This window comes from Oryctolagus cuniculus, chromosome 19, assembly GCF_051225735.1.
Source record: "Oryctolagus cuniculus isolate XC-2025 breed Fujian yellow rabbit chromosome 19, ASM5122573v1, whole genome shotgun sequence".
Classification (NCBI taxonomy): domain Eukaryota; kingdom Metazoa; phylum Chordata; class Mammalia; order Lagomorpha; family Leporidae; genus Oryctolagus; species Oryctolagus cuniculus.
The window spans coordinates 4,322,202-4,342,954 of record NC_142885.1 but is presented as its reverse complement, the minus strand read 5'-3'; the positions used below and the strand labels follow the sequence as shown (position 1 = coordinate 4,342,954).

The 20,753-nt window shown below is 69.7% G+C and overlaps 1 protein-coding gene across 2 annotated transcripts; it reads left to right on the top strand.

Annotated features, from left to right (window-relative positions):
* Positions 1–566: 566 nt before the first annotated feature.
* Positions 567–20,753, top strand: TTYH3 (tweety family member 3). 2 transcript variants are annotated; one of them, XM_051840643.3, is made up of 15 exons: positions 567–918; positions 10,221–10,390; positions 10,604–10,715; positions 10,812–11,032; positions 11,155–11,250; positions 12,156–12,228; positions 12,455–12,530; positions 13,754–13,809; positions 14,205–14,297; positions 15,526–15,618; positions 15,717–15,853; positions 16,526–16,699; positions 16,902–16,977; positions 17,595–17,695; positions 18,707–18,842. In XM_051840643.3, exons 1-14 carry the CDS (start codon positions 796–798, stop codon positions 17,673–17,675), a joined length of 1,581 nt encoding a protein of 526 aa, XP_051696603.1. In that variant the 5' UTR covers positions 567–795; the 3' UTR covers positions 17,676–17,695; positions 18,707–18,842. The 2 variants fall into 2 exon arrangements, with proteins under 2 accessions (XP_051696603.1, XP_051696604.1); XM_051840644.3 differs by lacking the exon at positions 17,595–17,695 and having other exon boundaries at positions 18,707–20,753.

Below are 20,753 nucleotides of genomic sequence, written 5' to 3'. Positions count from 1 at the left end.
CTCATGCACAGAGAGGTCAAGGAACCTGCCCCAGGCGGCAGGGTCCAGGCTGGACTCCAGACAGACCAGCACCTGCAGCCTGGCCCCCGCTGCAAACATGGGACCCACGTGCAGCAGTGGAACCGACGAGGGGACGCGTGATGAGCACAGCTGCGTGTGCAGCCAGGTTCCAGCTCCCAGACCCCAGAGAGGCCCGTTGGGCGATCGAGGACCCGTTCTCCCAGCCTTCCCCTCCAGGCGCCCCGTGGCTGGGCGAGGGAGTGGGCGGAGCCTAGTATGATGGGCCAATGGCGGGGCAGGGGCGGAACTTGTGGGCAGGACCTCCAGGGGGCGGGGCCATTAGGCAACGAAAGGGCGGGCGGACTCGGAGGAGGGACCAAAGAGAGAAAAAACCAATGGAAGTGCAGAGACAGCAGGGCGCTCCAGGGATAGGGGGCGTGCCCGAAGGGAGGTCGACGAATGACAGTTCAGAGGCGGGACCGGTGGGCGGGTGATCGGGGAGGGTGCGGGCCCAGGGGGGAGGACAGCCAATGGCGGGACGGGGGCGGGGCCTCCGGCTGGCGGGCGGGGGCGCGGAGGGGGCGGTGGCGGCGGCGAACAAAGAGGCGGCGGGCGCGGGCGGCCGAGCGGAGCCGAGCGCAGCCGAGCCGGGCCGAGCCGGGCCGGGCCGGGCCCAAGAGCGTGCGGACGATGCAGGCTGCCAGGCCAGGGTCCGCGGGTTCCTGAACCCCGCGCCCGGGCCCAGCGAGGGAGCCCCGTGCAGCGGCCGTGCAGCCGGAGGCGGCCGGGCCCGCCATGGCCGGGGTCAGCTACGCGGCGCCCTGGTGGGTGAGCCTCCTGCACCGGTTGCCCCACTTCGACCTGCGCTGGGAGCCCACCAGCAGCCAGTTCCGGCCCGAGGACAGCGACTACCAGCAGGTGACGCGACGGGGCCCCTGGGTCGCGGGGTCAGGGGCCCGGATCATGGCCCCCTCGACTCCCCCAACCCCCATCAGGCCCCCTCCTCGTGGGCCACAGCCCCTCTTCCTTCCGGGGGGCCCCCTCTTCAAGGGCCTGAATACACCCCACCCCCACCAAGGGTCCCAGACCCCCTCCAGGCTGCAGCCGCCCCCACCCACCCAGCTCTGTAGGCCTCACTTTGTAGGGTTCCAGGAAGCCGGCCCCCTCCCCTCCACGGGCCCCCTGCCGCCTGCCTGCTGTTGGCCAGCTCCTCACCGGGGGCCGCCGGCCTGGTTCCTCTCCTAACCAGAGGCTAGCAGGCCTGAGGCAGGCAGAGGGGATTCCTCGCCCCCTCGCCCCGTCGCCCCAGCTGGGGAATCCCATGTCCAGGCTTGGGTGGGTGAGAGGCCTGGGCAGACGCCAGCCCCCTGTGGCTGGGCGCCGGGATGTACACACAGCATGCCGCGTGCCGCTGTGGGCACCCAAGGTGGGCCCGTCCGGGAGGCTGGAAGGGGCTGAGCCTGGGCAGAGCTGGGGGGTGGCAGGGAGCACTTTGCAGCCCTCTCCCCAGGAGCCCGGGCCTGGCCCCGTGCCAAGCCCCAGCGCCGAGCCACTGTCATTAGAGTGCAAGGCAGGGGACCAGGCTGTGGTCATTTCCTTCCTGCACGGGGATCCGGATTCCAGAAAGCCCCGAGCCGGGGGCGCGTGGTCACCCCGGCACCTCTGGGTTGCTGTCCGGCTGGGCCTGTTGGGGGCGGGGGATGGGGCCGGGGAATCTGCCACCTCACTCTCGCAGAGCAGGGCTGTGTGTGGCCTCGCCTCTCCGGAGCACGGGAAGCCGAGGGTGAGCCTGTGTGCTGGGGAGCACGGCGCTGCCCCCGGCCTCGGCGCTTCCCTGGGCGCCGGTCCCCCAGCTGACCACCTTTCTAAGCAGATTAGAAAGGGGAGCGGGATTGGCCCGGACAGGCCCAGAGACAGCGAGCGGGAGGAGGGCCGTCTCCGTGTGCCCCAGGAACGTGGCAGGGAGATGGCTCTGTCCCCTGCGGGCCCTGTGTGAGCCAACAAGAGGTGTGTGCTCCTCCAGGACGCTCTGTGACCCTAGGGCTCATCCGGGTCTCAGCTCCGCCCGGGCACTGGGGCTGCCCACCCCAGCTGGACTTGAGGCCGGCCCTCCGGGTTTGCTCAGCAGAGCCTCAGGCCCTGGGGAGCCCTGGTTCCTGCCCCCTGCTCCCCTGTGGGCGGCTCTGACTCACTCTCCTGCCCCCTCTCTGCGCCGAGCAGAATTAGCCACTGAATAATTCACAGCGTGGAAACCGGCCTGCCTCCATCCTGCCGCCTCCGCGCCGGTGCTGGCTGTGCCGGAGCCACACCCGCACGTGCGGCCAGCCCCCACCCTCCGTGCTCAGGTGCTTTGGGCAAGGGCTGGACCGCCCTGAGCCCTCGGCACCTGGACCGGGCCTTGGCACTGGCTGTGCCTCCTGCAGGGGGCGGAGCCAGGAGCTCCCTTCCAGGGTGGGCATGGGGCCTGGCACGAGGCGCGTTCTGCTGTCCAGGTGCGGTGTTGCTGGCCGGCACCCTGTTAGCTCCCCGTGCCCTGGACCCTTGGTCGGCCCTGCTGGAGAGGACAGCTCCTGCCTCTCGAGCTGCCCAGATGTGGGGAGGGCCCCAGGACAGGGCCGTGTGGGGCTGGCTGTCACTAGCCCCTTTGCATATAGCCCCGGGACGTCTCCCTTGTGCAGATTAGCAAACTGAGGCACAGAGAGACGGGACCTGGCTCACCATCCCTGCGAGCAAGCGGTGGGGCCAGAATCCTGCTCGGGCCTCTTTCCGCTGCCCCACGAGGAGCCGGTCAGCCGTGGGGCAGGGCTTCTGGGGCCCCCACAGCCACCCCACTGCGAGGCTGCAACCGGAGGAGCAGGAGCCGATGGGGCCCTTCTGAGGACACCCAGAGCCCTGGGCTTTGCAGGCCGAGGGTGGGTTCTGCACCCACGGTGTCTTCTTGGGCCACCATCTTCCTGGCCACTGCGCCCACCTCTGGGCCCGAGAGGTTGCTGAGTGGCGGGCCCCACGGTGCCTGTGGGTCGCCCCGTGCTGCTCCCTAGCCTCCGCTGGGGCCCCCGAGTGGCCGGGGGAGGATCAGAGGCGGCCGCGTGGCCCCACAGCTGAGCTGGCAGAGCCGGAGACCAGCGGCCGGGGCACCTGACCTGGCCCAGGGCCTGTGGTGCCGCGCAGGGAAGTCCTGATTTTCCGGTTGGGCAGGCCCATGCTGGCTGCCTTCCTGAGGGGTCCCCCGGTTGGAGTGTGGGGAGCGCCAGGCCTGGGCCCCAGCCCTGGCGCTTCTCACCCTGTGACCTTGGGCGGCCCGTGCGCTTCTGGGCCCGGCAGGGGTGGCGTCCACGCTGTCTGCTCTCAGTCTGCCCTGAGACTCGGAGGCGCTGTCCTGGTCCGGGCAGGCCAGGAGCTGCCTGGGGCAGGGGTGGGAGGGGGAGAGAAGAACGGTTACAGTCTGGGTGGGGTCAGAATGGGGGCGTCAGGAGCCCCGCAGCCAGGGAAGGCTCCCTGGAGGAGGAGGTGTTTCCTGTCTGCTTGGAGTCTGCCCACGCCTGGTGGGCACCCTCGCTGCCTGTTTAATGAAGCCCTCTGGTGCCTGGGGTCCGCCCAGCACGTGGGGCTGTTTCTCGCGAGAACCGGAGCACCCAGGTGTTTCAGCGGAGACGCTAGTGAGGAGGCAGAAGCAGCGTGCGGAGGCCCTGGGGAGAGGGTTCCAGGCAGTGGGACAGAGTGTGCAAAGGCCCTGAGGCAGAGAAACAGGGCCTCAGCCCACAATAAGGCAGCGTCTCTCCCGTCTGGACACTCACAGAGGAGCGCTGCCACCTTGGGGGCGGGGCCGAGCCCAGAGGTGTGTGAGCCAAGGCTGGACAGCATGCAGGGCCGTGGCGCCCGGCGCGGGTGGGATCCTGGCAGGCACGGGTGTGTGTGCGGTGCTGCAGGCCTGATTGTGCGTGGCCGGCCCTGCTGTCCTCCTCGCCGCTCATCAGAAGGAGGTGAGCTGTGGCTGACATGGCGCTGTCACCCGTCTCGCCGCTGGCGGGGTCGGCAGGGAGAGGGAGGAGTGGGGACTGGGGGGGGGGGGCTCCCTGCCTCCAGGTTGGCAGGGTGGGGCACTCCCGAGGCCCAGCCGTCCTCTGCCGCGGGCCCGGGTCCTGCACCGCGTCCACGGCCCCCACTCCCCGTGCTCGCCCAGCATCCCGCAGAGTGACAAGTTATCTGAGCGCCCCTGGGGAGTTGGCACAAGGTCCTGTGTGGCCGAGCTTGGCTGAGCTGGGCGTGGAGTGCGGGGGTCGGGCCCTGGGGCAGGGCAGCCCTGGGCACCTTGTCTCCGGGCCTGGCCCAGTGCTGCACTATGCTGCCCACAAGCGGACACGTCCCGGACGCCGGCCAGGGGCTCCTGGTCAAGTTCTGGGGAGGGTGCACTCCGCCACCTCGGCCGCCGGCCCCCGGCCTGTGCTGTGGCCCCAAGCAGCCCTGTGGGGGAGCCCCGTGTGACCGGGGGAGCCAGACGTGGTGACCCCTACACAGGTTGCCACTGGCCTTCCCTCCATGCCAGGTCTGGGGGCAGAGTCTGCCTGGCGCCCCTCCCGGAAGGCCCTGGTCCCAGGAGGTTGTGCGGTGGGGGAGGGTCTGGCCTGTGCCCCTCCCCCACAGGCAGCTGTGGAGAGAAGAGGAAGTGAACCTGCTGCTGTGGGCGTGGGGCCGCGGCTGTGGGAGCGCGCCCATCCGGCCACTGTGGGACAGAGGGCGGGCACTGGGGGGCCGGGGCCTGCCTGCTGGGGCCTGCAGGGACCCTCCTCCACCCCACGCTAGGCCAGGGCTCCTGTGGCCCTCGGAGCTTCTCACTGCCCTGGGGAGGGGTGAGGCTACAGAGCACGCGCTGCTTGTCCCCAGGGTGGGGAGCATGGGGGCCCTTTCCCAAGGCCGACCCGGAGCTGGAGGTCCCGGGTGCCCACTGGGGACGGGATGGCAGCACCACCAGAATTAGCTGCCCACGCTCGCCCGCTCCCGGAGGCGCCCTTCGTGCCCTGGACGGGGCTGGGAAGGCCGAGGTGGGTCATGGTCAAGGCCAGGCCTCCAGCTCAGGGACGGGAAGCGCTGCTCTGTGCCTGTGCCTGTGGCCACAGGAGCCGGAGGGAGGCGAGGGTGCTGGGGTGTGCCCTCAGGAGCCGGCCAGGGGCTGCCTGGGGCCCCTCTGCCCAGGGGCTGGGCTGCTTATGGCCCAGAAGACAACACAAACACACACACCCCATCACACACGCCTGGGACCCACACATCCTGTGCCCACGGCCGTCGTAGCCTCGGCTGGCACATGTGCTGTGGGGAAGCCCCGCTGTGGCCTGCATGGCCCCGGCTGTGGGAGGAGGCCGCCCGCTCCTTCTGCCCGCTGCGCCCTGGTCTGGATCCTGGCCATCACAGAGGTCGCCCGGTCTGGGGTTGGGCCGAGCCCTGGGACTGGGCTCCGGTCTGGCTCCCACGTGGTAGTTCCTGGCCGGGTCAGAGGCCGATGGAGTGGCGTTCGCAGGTGCGCGGTGACAGTTCCCTGAGGGTGCACGCGGGGACTGCACGTTCTTTGGCCTCTGCCCCTGGAGTGGGAGCTGGACCCCGAAGCAGGAGGGCTGGCCGGGGCTCTCTGGAGGCCCCAGCCCACGTCCCGTCGCATGGGGCTCCTCCAAGGCGATGCCTGGGGGTGAGGGCCGGCAAGGTGTGTGCCCCCCAGGAGGTGGGAGTGCTGGCCACCTGGACCTTGGCCAGTGGTGGGGGGGGGGGAGGCTGGAGCAGAAACATGAGCCCCTGCCCGGCCCCACGTGGCCACTGCTGGCTACGCCCTCCAGCCATGGCCGCGAGCTCACCCTCCTGGAATTCCCGAGACCCCAGCCTAGCCTGCTGGAAAGTCTGTTTCTCATTTCCGGCCACGTCGCCGGGGGCGCGGGCCGAGTGCGTCGGGGGCGTGGTTCCCTCTCCCCTTGGCCTGCCCTGGCTGCTGCCTCCGGCCTCCAGCTCGGGGTCTGCACAGTGGGCGCAGGCAGGGCTGGCCCTAGGAGAGATGGGGTGGGAGGGAGCCCCTTCCCGGGGGGGACCCCAGGCCCAGGGAGCTGCCCCAGTGATGTGGAGCTCGTCCCTGCCACGCGCTCCTCACCCCAGGCCGGGGCATGCGGGCTCCAGCCCTCCTGTCCCCATTCCAGGGCAGCGGCAGGACACCCCCGGAGGCAAGCGGAGCCCCCTCTTGTCTGCCCCTGCCCTGAGCCCCAGAGCCCTCGCAGGCTCAAGCCGGATCTCACCTGGCTCCGGGGCCGGCGGACCTGAGCACACCAACCTGGACGTGAGCCCCGTGACCTCTCCCCGTGCTGCCCGGTGCCCTCTGGCCCCACAGCGGTCCGCTTAGGTGACCCTGCTACTGGTGCCACATGCTGGGGGCGCCCAGGCCGCCTCGTCCACACAAACAGGGCCTGCACTGCCTGTGCCCAAGCGCCAGGCCAGTGCAGACGAGCAGGCCCAGGGAGGTTGATGCTCACCAATCACCCCTGCACTGAGGGAGGCTCAATCCCACTCAGGACAGCGAGACCGGGAGACACCCCACTCAGGGCAGTGAGACTGGGAGACACCCCACTCAGGGCAGTGAGACTGGGAGACCCCCCACTCAGGACAGTGAGACCGTGGGAGACACCCCACTCAGAGCAGTGAGACCGTGGGAGACACCCCACTCAGGGCAGTGAGACCGTGGGAGACCCCCCACTCAGGGCAGTGAGACCGTGGGAGACCCCCCACTCAGGACAGGAGAGACCGTGGGAGACCCCCCACTCAGGGCAGTGAGACTGGGAGACACCCCACTCAGGGCAGTGAGACCGTGGGAGACACCCCACTCAGAGCAGTGAGACTGGGAGACCCCCCACTCAGGACAGTGAGACCGTGGGAGACACCCCACTCAGAGCAGTGAGACCGTGGGAGACACCCCACTCAGGGCAGTGAGACCGTGGGAGACCCCCCACTCAGGGCAGTGAGACCGTGGGAGACCCCCCACTCAGGACAGGAGAGACCGTGGGAGACCCCCCACTCAGGGCAGTGAGACTGGGAGACACCCCACTCAGGGCAGTGAGACCGTGGGAGACACCCCACTCAGGGCAGTGAGACCGTGGGAGACACCCCACTCAGGGCAGTGAGACGTGGGAGACTCCCCACTCAGGACAGTGAGACCGTGGGAGACACCCCACTCAGGACAGGAGAGACTGCGGGAGACACCCCACTCAGGGCAGGTGAGACCGTGGGAGACTCAACCCCACTCAGGGCAGGTGAGACTGGGAGACACCCCACTCAGGACAGGTGAGACCGTGGGAGACACCCCACTCAGGACAGGTGAGCCTGTGGGAGACTCCCCACTCAGGACAGGTGAGACTGGGAGACACCCCACTCAGGACAGGTGCGACCATGGGAGACTCAACCCCACTCAGGGCAGATGAGACCACGGGAGACACCCCCACTCAGGACAGGAGAGACCGTGGGAGACACCCCACTCAGGGCAGGTGAGACTGGGAGACACCCCCACCAGAGCTGGAGCTGCCTGTGCAGGTGGCAGTGCTGTGTCCTGCCCAGGGGTCACACATAGCCACTCCTGAGTGACCTGTGTTGGCGCTGAGCCTGGCGTTTAGGGAGGGGTGTTGGCACACGGTGTCAGCGCCCCGTCCAGGCCAGGCTGGGAGTGGGGCAGACAGGAGCAGTAGCCACGGGAGGTGCAGCCTGCACAGCCCCACCGGCCCGCCCTCTCCAGGCCCACACCCCTGTCACAGGGTCCAGCCTCCCGCTGCCACACTGCCGCCAGGACCTGGTGCGTGTTGGGACTGCTCACCTGGGCAGGAAGCCAGGCTGGGCCTGGGGTCTGCGCTGACCTCCTGGGGGCATCCTGGACGAGGAGCTTGGAGCTGGGGACCCGTGGGGGTCGCTGCGGGTGGACTCCTGACCCAGAGGCCCCCGCAGGCCTGGCCGCCCCAGCACTGGGCCTGAGGCTTCAAACCCGAGCCCCGTGCTCACTGGGTGTCTCCAGAGTGGGCTGCTTTGGGGGCGGGTAGGGGGCATGCAGCTGGGCGCAGAGTCGAGGACAAGGCGGGGGGGGGGCGTGCTGCGTGGAGCCAGCCTGTGCGTTTAGGGGTGCAGGGCTAACGCTGAGAAGCAGAGCCCCGGGGTGAGCAGGGGGCGACCAGGCCCCGGGAGGCGCAGCGCACAGCCAAGTGCAGCTCCTGGCCGAACCCTGCTCACTTCCCCCACGGACGGAAAATTCCATCTGGTCAGAGCCAGGTGCTGGTCAGCGTTTCCCATTCTCTCTCTGAATGGGCCGGGGAGAGGCAGAGGGACGCCAGGCCTGGAAAGAGGTGGCCGGGCCGCTGGCTGTGCTCTGGGAATCTGGCCCCAGAGACGGGGGCCGAGGTCACCCTGGCCACAGCGCCCTCCCCATAGCCTGCTGTCTGGCTCCCAGGCCAGTGAGGCCAGTTTCAGCCAAGGCCAGGGGGAGGAGGAGCCAGGACACTGGCTGCCCCTGCAGGCAGGGAGCTGGGAGTGACAGGCACCCAGCTCTGCACCTGTCACTGTCCCCTGGGCTTGAATGACATTTTCACCCTCAAGGACCTGGCCCTGGGCTTCCTTGGGCGCTGGCCCTGCTCTTCCCTCCCCCTTCAGTGAGCCAGGAGTGGTCGGTGTCGCCCTAGGGCCGATGCCAGGGCCTTGGGAGCCCACGTGGCCGGGTATGTGGGCCTGGACACACGTGTCCATGTCTGAGGGTACACCAGGGCCCGCTCCTTCCTGGTTCACGTGGGCCCTGGTCTGCCAGGCCGTGCGTGTGCCAGAGAGGTGCCAGGTGCAGGTCCCTGGGTCGGCGGCCCTCACAGGTGTGCTGCCCTCTGCCTGGGGCCTGCACGGAGGGGCCTGAAGGCTGTGGTCACCAGCTGTGGGTCAGCACCCGTGAGGGAGCCCAGAGGACACGGCTGCTGAAGCACCCACATGTTTACTGAGCCCCCCCCACCAACATCGTGTGCAGAGCCCGCTGCCAGGATACTGGGCTGCTAAGGCAAGGCCCCCTCCCCAGGGCCTGAGTCCTCGGACCAGAGCGCCCCGGGCTGACAGGTAGCTCTCGTGCCCAGGCCCCCGCAGGCCCCTCCTGCCAAGGCAGTGGCCGTGGGCAGCAGCCCCTGGCTGAAGGAGTGGGAGGCGCCCAGCTCCAGCGGCTGGCGGTGCCTGAGTTCTCCTTGCGGGAGGGGACCCCGTGCCATCCCCTACACAGGGGCGCAGGCCCAGCCTCATAGCACCTGAGCGCCTGCCCGGAGTGCCGGTGTGGCATCGGCCGGTGCTGGCTGCGCATGCAGGCCCTGGTCCGGTGGAGGGGGGGGGCGCCTCCCTCCTGCTGCCTGGCAACTGGCTCCTACTGGTCCCTGGAGCCTTGGCGGCAGCCTGGGGAAGACTGGGACAGTGTAGCATTCGGGAAGGTGTGTCCCAGCGGCTCACCCCTCCCTGGGCCTCCCCCGTGCGGTGCTCAGCCCCCACCCTGCCCTGGCCCAGGAAGTGCCGAGTTTCCCGAGGAGCTGTGCCACGTGGCCAGATTTAGGAGGTTGGGGGGCCTGGTCTCTGCACCAGTGATATGGGGGCAAAAGCAATGGCCAGGCAAACTAAGGTGCAGGGGTGAAGGGGAGGAGCCGGCGCCTGCCCCAACCACGTACAGCCCTGGGGCCCTGTCCCGCCGGCCTGCTCCCCCCTCCCAGTGGCGAGTGCTCACTGCTGCAGCCAGCAGACCACTTCCTGCGGGGGGCCCGGCCTGGGGACTGGAGGACCCAGCACCTGCGCACAGCCTGTGTGGGTGCTGGGCCTGGCTGGGGGCCCTGGCACCACCACCTCCTCCAGTATGGAGGGACTCCACCAAGTGGCACCCAGTGCCAAGTCTCAAAAGCAGCAGGCGGGGGAGTGGCCGCTCCCTCGTGCAGCCCCCTGCACATTGGAGAGGGGCTCCAAATGGCAAAATACCTCCCCTTGCCCGGGGCACGGGGACGCAGCCTGCCCTGGACCTGGCCGGGAGACCCAGTAAGGGACAGGCCCCCTGTGGGCGGAGCCTCCCTCAGCTGGGGTGTTGTCCGGGTCTGGAGGGACACACCTTGTCACTGAGGTGGCGAGGGAGGTGGCGGTGGTGGCGGCTAAGTGGCGGGTGCCAGGCCCCCCCGCGCCAGCGCCGCCTCCCTGCTGCCCGCCCGCAGGCGCTGCTGCTGCTGGGGGCGGCGGCCCTGGCCTGCCTCGCCCTGGACCTCCTCTTCCTCCTCTTCTACTCCTTCTGGCTGTGCTGCCGGCGGCGCAAGAGCGAAGAGCACCTGGACGCCGACTGCTGCTGCACCGCCTGGTGCGTCATCATCGCCACGCTGGTGTGCAGGTGAGCGCGGCGGGGCGCGGCCCGGGAGGGGCGGGGCCAGCGGGAGGAAGGGCGGGGCTGGGCCAGCGGGTGGGTGGCAGAGGACAGGGCTGAGGGGAAGGGCGGGGATGGGGCGGGGTCAGCGGGTGGGTGTGGCCTAGGGGAAGGGCGTGGCTGGATGGGTGGGCGCAGTCTGGGCGGGCCGCGCCGTCACCGGTCTCTGCCTTCTCGCAGCGCCGGCATCGCCGTGGGATTCTATGGCAATGGGGAGACCAGTGACGGCGTCCATCGGGCCACCTACTCGCTCCGCCACGCCAACCGCACGGTGGCCGGGGTGCAGGACCGCGTGAGTGGCCGGGAGGGCGGGGCGAGGGCGTCGAGGGAGGCGCAGAGCACGGCCCCCCGCCCACCTCACACCGCCCCGCACACATCCCGGCCGCAGGTATGGGACACGGCCGCCGCCCTGAACCGCACGGCGGAGCCCAACCTGCAGAGCCTGGAGCGGCAGCTGAGCGGGCAGCCGGAGCCACTGCGGGCCGTGCAGCGGCTGCAGGGCTTGCTGGAGCTGCTGCTGGCCTACACGGCCACCATCCCCTTCTGGAGGAACCCGGGCGTGTCGCTGGAGCTGCTGGCCGAGCAGGTGGACCTCTACGACTGGTACAGGTGTGACCCACCACGCCTGCTTTGCCCAGGGGAAGCGTGGCCCTGCCCCGGGTGCACCTGGTACCCCGGGGTCCCCGGCCGCCCCGTGCCAGGCCGTCGGCCCACACCCGTGGCATCCGCAGGTGGCTGGGCTACCTAGGCCTGCTGCTGCTGGACGTGAGCATCTGCCTCCTGGTGCTGGTCGGCCTCATCCGTAGCTCCAAGGGCATCCTGGTGGGGTGAGTCTGTGGAGACCCTCGCTGCTGCTGCTGGGGGGGCCTGCCCCGGCCCCCGCGGCCTTGCCCTGCCCTCTCTAGCTTCCCCGCTCTGCTCCTCCCTCGTGAGTCTGCAGGGGGGCCAGCACGTGGCGTCCCGAGACCCGGAGCTGCCTGCCCAGGTCCCCGAGAGCTGGGGTCGCCTTCCTGCAGCCCCTCCGTCCATGGCTCAGAGCGGCCCGGGTTCCAGACCCAGGGGTGCTGCTTCCAGGCAGCTCGTGGCGCAGAGCCCCCGCCGTCAGTGTCCCTCGCCGGAAAACGGCACAGCACTGACCAGGTGCTGGGAGAGACGTGCACAGGGATGAATGAATGAATGCGGCAGAGATGATGAGCCGGGGGAGGGGGGAATGAAACCAGGGCAGAGGGAGTGCAGGCGGCAGGGCCGGCCGGGCTCCCTGCTCTGCCTGAGACCTGCAGGGGCCCCGGAGAGGGGCGCAGGGGCGCGAGCGAGCCCTGGACTCACGGGCAGTGCTGTCCAAGGGCCAGTACTGGGGCCTGTGGGGGCGCAGGGGGCTGGAGGGGACACAGGCCACCCCAGGCCTAGGCTCTGAGACAGGCAGCGTGGTAGGGGCTCGGAGCAAATGAGGACCTGGGCCGGCCCAGGGTCACTGTCCCTAGGCCGCCGGGTAGACCGCAGGCCAGAGTGAGCACGGCCTGGTCGGGGGGCCAGGCACAGGAGGAGAGGCCATGGGGCCACCAGCCTCCTGGCCACGCCGAAGCCCACCCTCCCTGCCCCCAGCTCTGAGCCCCGAGTCCCACCTGGCCTGGAGGAGCCGCCTTCCCGGCCTCAGGCAGTTCTGGGAAGAGCGCAGCCCCCGGGGAGCGCGACCCCCCAGCCTGGGGCTGCTGATGGCTGTCTCTGCCCCAAGGGTCTGCCTGCTGGGGGTCCTGGCCCTGGTCATCAGCTGGGGTGCCCTGGGCTTGGAGCTGGCCGTGTCTGTGGTGAGTGCCCCAGGACCAGGGGTCCCCACGCCTGGGCTTCAGTGGGGGAGGGGCGCCCTGGGTCGTCCCTGTGTCTCTGGAGGGTGGGGCCTGCCGAGGGCTCACAGCGCCTCCGTGACCCCAGACCAAGGCAGACCCCGGGGGCCATGATCTCCCGCTGGGAACCGAGGGCAGAGACCCACCTCTGGGGCCAGCCTGGTTACCCCCCTCGCCTGCACCTCCCCAGGGCTCCAGCGACTTCTGTGTGGACCCCAACACCTACGTGACTAAGATGGTGGAGGAGCACTCAGTGCTGAGCGGAGGTGAGTCCGCACCCCAGGGCCGGCTCATGAGCCAGCAGAGAAGGGCCTGGGGCGTGGAGGCCAGGTGACCCAGGACCACCCAACAGGTGGCAGCGCAGGTGCCAAGGCCCCGAGGCAGACACTGGTGTGTGTTAGAGGCCCGTCACGGCTGGGGCCCCCGCTTCCTCTGCAGACAGGAGCGGTACCTTGATGTCTTTTATGGGGAGGGCTGAGCAGATGGGGCATCAGGCATGGAGGCAGAGCAACTACTGGGGCCTGGGTCGCTCCCTGAGCGGTGCTGGGGGCCGGGGGCAGGGGGCAGGTGCGCAAGGTTTGCGATGCGGGTAAGGGGTTCCTGGATGGCAGGCAGGGGCTGTCCCTGTGCACGCTGGGCCGGGCGTGGCCTGGCAGGGCCCAGCCTGCCTGCTTTTGTCCACCAGAGCCAAGGGACTGACCGGTGGCCAGGTTCCCTGCCCATTTGGTTGAGGGCCCAGTTCTGCCAAAGCCGGGGGCCCCGATGAGGGAGGCCTGGGGCCAGCGGGGTCCATGTGGCCGCTGTCCCCACCCCGTCTGGGAGCCTCTCCGGTCTGCACTGCTCGGGGCCCTAGGTCCTGGCCCCACGCGGTGAGCTGGAGCCCCCAGCCCGGCACCCTCCTGGGACGCCCCGACTCTGGTGCCGACTTAGGCTCCTGAGGACTTTTGTCCTCTTTTGAAGAAGTGATTTTCCTTCCTGTGGCATCTCTGTAATCAGATAGCCAGCTCTCAGAGCTCAGGGGGTGTGACCCGGGCAAGGGGCAGGTGGGCGCCCAGGCCCCAGGGCCCCGGAGCCACAGTCGCTGGGCGGGAGAGGGTGCCCGCCCGTCCGGGTGCCCTCAGCCGGGCTCTTCCAGAGATGCCGGGATGGGATTGTAGGGAAATTCCTCCTGACCCTGCATGGGTGTGACCGTGCAGACGAGCCGGCCCCTGGCTGTGCCCTCTCCTCCCTGGAGGGACGTGCTCGCCCCAGTACGGTCCCGCCCACGGGGCCCGGGGGTCGCAGGTTGTCTCAGGTGGGGCTCTGCCTCCTGCCCCACCCCCCGAGCACACGGCAGACACAGCTGGGCTCCCGGGTGCACACCTGAAGCACACACAGACACACCAGCGGTCCCGTGTGCATGTGTAGACACGAATGTGCACACGTGCCGACACCCATGTGCACACACAGCGGTCCGGGGGGCTCAGCCCACGCTGCCCTCTCTCTGCAGACATTCTGCAGTACTACCTGGCCTGCTCACCCCGCGCCACCAACCCCTTCCGGCAGGTGAGAGCCCGGGCTGGGACGCAGGGGCGGGGTTGGCGTCTGTGTGGGCGTGGCTCCGTGAGGGGCAGCCGGTGAGTGCTGTGTGCCCCGGGTGAAGCATGCTGGGAGAGCTGCTTGGTGCGCTGGGCCTGGGCTCCTCTCACTGCCTTGGGGCGGGAAGAGCCCCAGGAGGCCTCTGGTGTCCCGTGGACGACTCCTGTGGGCTGCTCGGGTGCACCCACTGGTCACAGCCGCTACCCACTGTCTGTCATCCTGCCACCCTGGGTCCTGAGGACTCTGCTCTCTGGAGCAGGCCCCTGTCACCACCTGGGGTCTGTGCCTTCCCCGGGCGTGCGGGCAGCTGGGGGGCGCGGGGTGGGCTCAGCCCGGCTGGAACGGCTGCCTCCCTGGAGCAGAAGCTGTCAGGCAGCCACAAGGCGCTGGTGGAGATGCAGGACCTGGTGGCCGAGCTCCTGGGGAGCACCACGCGGGAGCACCCGGCCGCCAAGGTGAGGCGCCCTTCCCCCCGAGGGCTCCCGGGCAGGGGCGGCTGGGGCAGCATGGGGGGAGTCGGGGCGCCCACCCCCTCTTCCCCAGGATTGGTGGTGGTCTCTGGGAAGAAGTGCATTTGAGTCCCCTCTGGAGGACAAGCCCAGGTCCCCCGTGCTGTCCTGGGAATGTGAGGGGTGGTGACTTTGCCCCCCTGTGGCGCCCGGGCTCTGAGCGTGTGCACTACAACGCCTATGTACCTGCCACCTGCTCTGGCAAAAAGCCGGCCCTGCGGGGCCCCCGGCCCCTTGCGCACTGCCCCAGCACGGTGGGCACAGCCGTGTCCTCCAGCTCCGTGCTCTGAGAAGCGGCACGGCACCAATACCAAGCGCGTACCCACTGATGCGGACGCCACTTCCCAGGTTCCTATGTGGTCACAGCCAGGGTGCCGCCTGCACTGTCTGAGGCAGGTGTGTACGTCAGTTGGCCCCACCATAAGAGAACCATTGACCAGGCAGCTTCAGCCCCAGACGGAGCCGGGACTTCGAGTGCCCTCCCCTCCTCACCTGGAGCCCAGTGCCGCCGCATGAGGGCCCCCACTGTGTGACCTACTGGGCCTCGGCTACCTCCCAGAGGTCTCACATCCTAGGACCAGGGGTCAGGTCAGGGACTTAACATAGGAATCCGGGGGGCGCAGTGCAGCCCAGACAGTAGCTCCCAAGGAGGCGGGGTGGGGGCACCTGTGTGCACACGCGTCTGCATACCTAGGCACAGCACGCACTGTAGGATGTACACATGTGGGCACTGCAGGGCACACACGCAGGCACTGCAGGGCACACGCAGGCACTGGAGGGCACACGTGCACACACAGGCACTGGAGGGCACACAGGCACACGCAGACAGGCACTGGAGGGCTGGGTGCACTCTGCAGAGAGCCCCACGCACTGCCCATCTCCGCAGTCCTGCGACTGTTCTCTGAAGGGCTCTTCAGAGCTAACCCAGCCCCAGTGTGGACAGGTGGGAGGCTGCCGTGTCCCCGGCACCACAATGCAGGAGGGTGTGTTCACACAGCAGCGAGCACAGGGTCTGGCGGCCTCTTGTCCTCAATGGCCCCCAGGGAGGCCAGGACACGACTTGGGGGTGCCCAAGACCAGGTGGTGGGGCAGAGGCAGACCCAGGAGTGCTGGGGGGTGTGGCCCGCTCCGGTGCTCCAGCGCGGTGCTGACCGTGCGTGGCGCGTGCCCCCAGGAACCCCTGCTCCGTGTCCAGGAAGTGCTGAACGGCACGGAGGTGAACCTGCAGCACCTCACCGCCCTGGTGGACTGCCGCAGCTTGCATCTGGTGAGGCCGCGGCGGGGGTGGGGGGCTCTCCACAGATGGCGGGGCCCTGGCAGGTCGGTCTCACGGCACCCATCTCCCGTTTCCCCACCGCGGCTCAGGACTACGTGCAGGCGCTGACCGGCCTCTGCTACGACGGCGTCGAGGGCCTCGTCTACCTGGCCCTCTTCTCCTTCGTCACCGCCCTCATGTTCAGCTCCATCGTCTGCAGCGTCCCGCACACCTGGCAACACAAGAGGTGAGGCCCCGGGGCTCCACCGGACGGCCAGGCCCCAGGCCCCCCGGGGACGCTGCCTGCCAGAGCTGATGTTGATGGCGGCGCTGGTGCTGGCGGTGAAATAGTGGTGCTGATGGCGGCGCTGGTGCCGGCGATGAAGTAGTGGTGCTGGTGCCGGCGCTGGTGACAGAGGCCTTAGCGCCGATGGTGGCAGGGGCGTCGCTTCACCGCTGCTTATCGGTGACTGTGGGTTTTTGCAAAACGAGGTTGTAGGAGGATCCACCTCCAGGGCCAGGCAAGCCACACCACGTGAACCCCTGCCCTGCCGCCCAGCACCAGACAGCCTGGCCTTGTGTCCCCTGTGGGACCAGCAGAGCCTAGAGGAGCTCAGAGTGGGCGCAGCCTGCCCCCAAGCCTCCCCCGCGACAGCCACAGGAGTGGGAGGGAAGTCCAGGGGGCGGGGAAGGAGCTCCTGGTCCACGCCCCCAGGGGTGCACGCGGGCCTCCTGCCCACTCTGCTCATCAGACAGCAGGTGCTGGTGCGGAACCCACGCTGCGGTGACCGCGTGGTCTGCCGGCCCCCACAGAGCCACAGCGTGCAAGCACCGAGCGTGGTCAGAGCCAGGTGCTGCCGCGCCGCGCTCCGGCTGGCTCCCACCCGGGCCTGAAGCGGGCTGGGTGTGCTCCCTACAGGGGCGCCGATGACGACGGGGAGGAGGAGGCGGCCCCCGGGCCGCGGCAGGCGCACGACAGCCTGTACCGCGTGCACATGCCGAGCCTGTACAGCTGTGGGAGCAGCTACGGCAGTGAGACCAGCATCCCGGCCGCGGCCCACACCGTCAGCAACGCCCCGGTTACCGAGTACATGTGAGTCGCGGGGAGCCCGCAGGGCCCGGGGCCCAGCACCCAGAGCCTCTTCCCGGCGCAGCCAGCAGAGGGGCCGTGGGGAGGCCACAGCGGGCTCTGGCCGGGCGCGTGAGTGCCGTGGGCCCCGATGCCAGGCAGAGCTGGGTGGGGACCGGCTGGTCCGCCCAGGCCAGGGGCGCTCACTGCCTGTCTGCCCACTCAGGAGCCAGAACGCCAACCTCCAGAACCCACGCTGCGAGAACACCCCCCTCATCGGGCGCGAGTCCCCACCGCCCTCAGTAAGTCTCGGGGCAGGAGGGTGGGCGCGGGTGGGCGGCCGCGCTGCCGCCCAGGTGCTCCGGCGTGGCTGTCACAGGCAGCGTGGGCTCCAGGGGCAGCCAGGGGCCAAGGGGTGCGCTCCCTGGCCCCGGGCACCCGGGCTGGGTGGCCAGGCCTGAAAGGAGCCCTTGCTACTTTGAGCTGGCCTGGAGGCGCCCTGGGCCCTGGTGCCCCCGGGACGTGCTCTCCCACTGCCTCTCTTCCCATCCCTCGAGCTTCCCGCAGTGCCGGGCCCTGGCCTCACTGCTCCTCCGTCCTGAGCGCGCGCCCCGGGCCCCGCCTGGGGCTGGCCTCCTCTCTGGCCCCAGGAGGGAACAGGGTGGATTCGGTGCCAAAGAGGAGGAACATGTGGAAGAGCTGGGGGCCTGGCGGGCTTCCTGGCAGGGCCTGGCCACAGCGCGGGAGCCGAGAGGCTGCCGGCCACCTTGCCTGGGAAGCGCCCTCCCGCGGGGCGGCCACGGCTGTCCCAAAGGCCCCCCTGCACACTCGGTGGCCCCCCGGCCTGCTCCGGCCAGCGCAGCCTGGCGTTGAGGCCGCCCTCTCTCTCTCTCTCTCCTGCACCCCTGGGCCCTCCCAGCGCTATCTGGCTGCCTCGGACTCTGGCAGCCACGCGGGCTGGCGGTTTCAGCCCATGGGCAGTGCCCGAACGCTGTGGTAGCCGTGCCCTGGGAGCAACAGGTACTGACCCCCGGGCCCCGCCCCACACGGCCGCCGTCCCCCTGTTCTGCTCCAGGGCCGGCCCAGCCGCCGAGACCTCTCACCGGCCCCACGGTACGGGCAGAGAGCCCCTCCCATCTTCAGCCCCTGGGGGTTGTACCACCTGCTGCAGGGGCCTAGCCCCTCTACCCCGTCTCCTCCCGGCGAGGAGACCACCCACCCAGACCCCTGTGCGCACCTGGCCTGGGGGCAGAGGCCACACGTGCAGGTGCACACAGGTGTGCAGGCTCGCCTGCCCCACACAGCCGTGTGGCACCTGCTTCGGCTGCCTCTCGGGTCTGGGCTGCCTGCCCGCCATGGCCACCGCATGCGTGGGGAGCGCCACAGCCTCACCGCCTTGCCCTGCAGCTGGCTGCTCACAGCACAGGGGCTCCGGGAGGGCCTGGGGACTCAGGACTGGCCGGGCTCCCTTGGGTTGTGGGACCCCCACCCGCAGGGCCGCCAGGCGCTCTGTGTGGTCAGGAGCCATTTGCACATCGCCTGGCCTCAGCACGTGCCTCCGTGAGCACACACGCACTCGCACTTGCTTGCACACGCATGTGCACCTCCTGTCGGAAGGCGGTGGCCAAGCCCCACAGGCCGCCTGCCCCTGCAGCCACCCTGGGCCCTGAGTGCAAGACCCTGGAGGACCCCCAGCTGGGTCCTCCGCCGAGGGGCCGCATGGCTTTCGGGCTCTCCCTCCCGGGGGTGCGGTGCTAGCGCTGCACAGAGCCGCCATAGGCCAGGGTCTCCTTGCTTCTGTGGCCATGGCCTGCAGCTCGTGGCCTGGCCCAGCCCTCGCCTGGCACTGGTAGGCAGCCTGTGTGACCTTCCAGTCCCAAGCGTGTGGGGCGCGGCTAGGTGTCAGTGGCTCAGGCGGACTCCCCCCGCCCCAGCTGGTCCTTGGTGCAGGCTAGGCTCCGCGCTGGTGCATCCCACCGCCGACCAAGGGCCACGCCAGGAGGCCTCTGACCCACGTCCTTGTCTCCCCAGTACACATCCAGCATGAGAGCCAAGTACCTCGCCACGAGCCAGCCTCGCCCCGACTCCAGCGGCAGCGGGCACTAGACCGCACCGGCGCCTCCCGCCCCACCCCTCGCACGGCTGCTTGCACCCCAGGGCTGCCGCCGGACCCTCCGCGAGCTCCACCACGCCACGCCACGCCACGCCAGCCTCGGGCCCCCTGCAGGCCCATTGCCCTCTCCCCCTCCCCACAGGGGCATGGAGATGAGAACAGGGGCCCTGGGCCTGCACCCCCGACTCGGCTCACACTCCGGGACAGAGCCTTCCTGCCCGCCGCCCGCCCCCGCTTCCCTCCACAGGGCCCCTGGGGGTGACCTCCCGGCACACAGGCGCTGTGCCCTCCTGCTCGTCCCCACGCGCCCCTCTCTCTGCAGCATCCAGTACCCGCCTGACACAAGCGCGCCCCTCCTCCCGGGAGGGCTCCCCGCGCTGCCTCCCGCCCGCCGCTGCTCGCTCTCTCCCTCCCCCAGCCCTCCAGGGACAGCAGGTGCCGCGCGGAGTCCCGGCTGCACACCGGCCTCTCGGTGCTGGCCGCCTTCTTGGTGCCAAACCCCCCCCCCCCCCGCCCCAGAGAGCTGGCAGCTTTGTCCGGTTCGTTTTTTGCACTAACCACGTTTGTCATCTCTAGGGCAGATGGGGCTCGGCCAAGGGGGACTCCCTGGGGCCTGACCCGAGCCGGCTGTGACTGTGCCCCTGGCCTCTGATGCCCACTTGGGACTAACCACTGACCTCACTCCCAGCCTCCACCGGTGCCCCTGGCTGCCCAGAGCCAGCAGGCGAGCCCGCGTCCAGGCTGGAGTGGCCGTCTCTCCGCAGGGTGAGCTGGGGAGCAGGTGGAGGCCCCTCCCTGGGCCGGTGCTGCCCCCGGAGGGCCCTGTCCTCGGGAACAGATGTCCCGTGGGCTCTGGCCGGGGTCCCTGCGGCCTCAGCGCCCCTGTGGAGCGGGAATGCGGCTTCCTAAGGTGCTTTCGGTTCTGTGTGTGATGTTTGCTGTGCTTCCGGCCGCGGCAGCTCCGCGTGGGCTCGGGCCGGGGCAGCCGGAGGGCTGCTGGACACCGAGAGCAGGGCCCCTGCCCTTCCTCACCAAGCCCCTCTCTCCACGCTGGCATCCGGGACCAACAAGCGGGGTGGGAGGCAGGTGGGGGGTGTCTGTGCGGGCATCTCGGCCCTGGGCATCGCCAAACCTCAGTGGAGGGGCAGGCCCGGCCAAAGCCGACCTGCCCGGCGTCCTCCCGACTGGACTCCGTGGCGGAAGCAGCCCTGGACATGGGCCAGAGCCTGGGCAGCAGCCGCACTCCAGGCCAGGGATGGTGGCCAGCGTGCCCGTGCACGGTGCTGTCCCGGGCTGCCTGTGGCCTCCCACTCCCCAAGGCTGAAGGAAGAACAGGCCTCGGGCCGGGCAGGAACGGCTCCTGCCATTGTTTTCTTTTCTTTTTTTCATTTGGAGTCTTCAGTGCCCCTTCCCTCACCGTGCCCCACCCCCCAGCCCCTCCTGGGGTGGCAGCCCAGGGCCACCTTGCACCACTGGACCGTGGAGCATGGGGGGAGGGGTCCTTGACCTCGTGGGGAGCAGGGCAGCCAGCGGCACGAGGCGCCCACTCCCCAGGGTTGGGCTTGGGGGGTGGGAGGGCCTGGGTGGGAGCAGCCCCTGACCCTTCTCCCTCCACCCCCCCACCTCACTATGCAACCCCAGGTCCCAGCCCTGCCCGGTCCCTGCGCCCTAGGCGAGGGGCCAGGGCCTCTCGCATGGAATCGTCCCCCGTGTTGAGCCACGACGGGTGTGTTCCATGCCACTGTCTGTCATGGAACAGACATGCACACGGTTCTGTCGAGACGCCCCTCCCCCACCCCCGCCCTCCATGCCACCCGCCCGGCTCCATGGGGCTGCGGCCGTCCGTACTGTCGCCGTGCTGTTTTTGTTGTTGTTTTTTTTTTAAAGACTGGGTTTGGGGTTTGATTTTTATTTCTTTGGGGACCTTATTTTTCTTGGCAAATACTAAAAATCTCGTCAATGTGA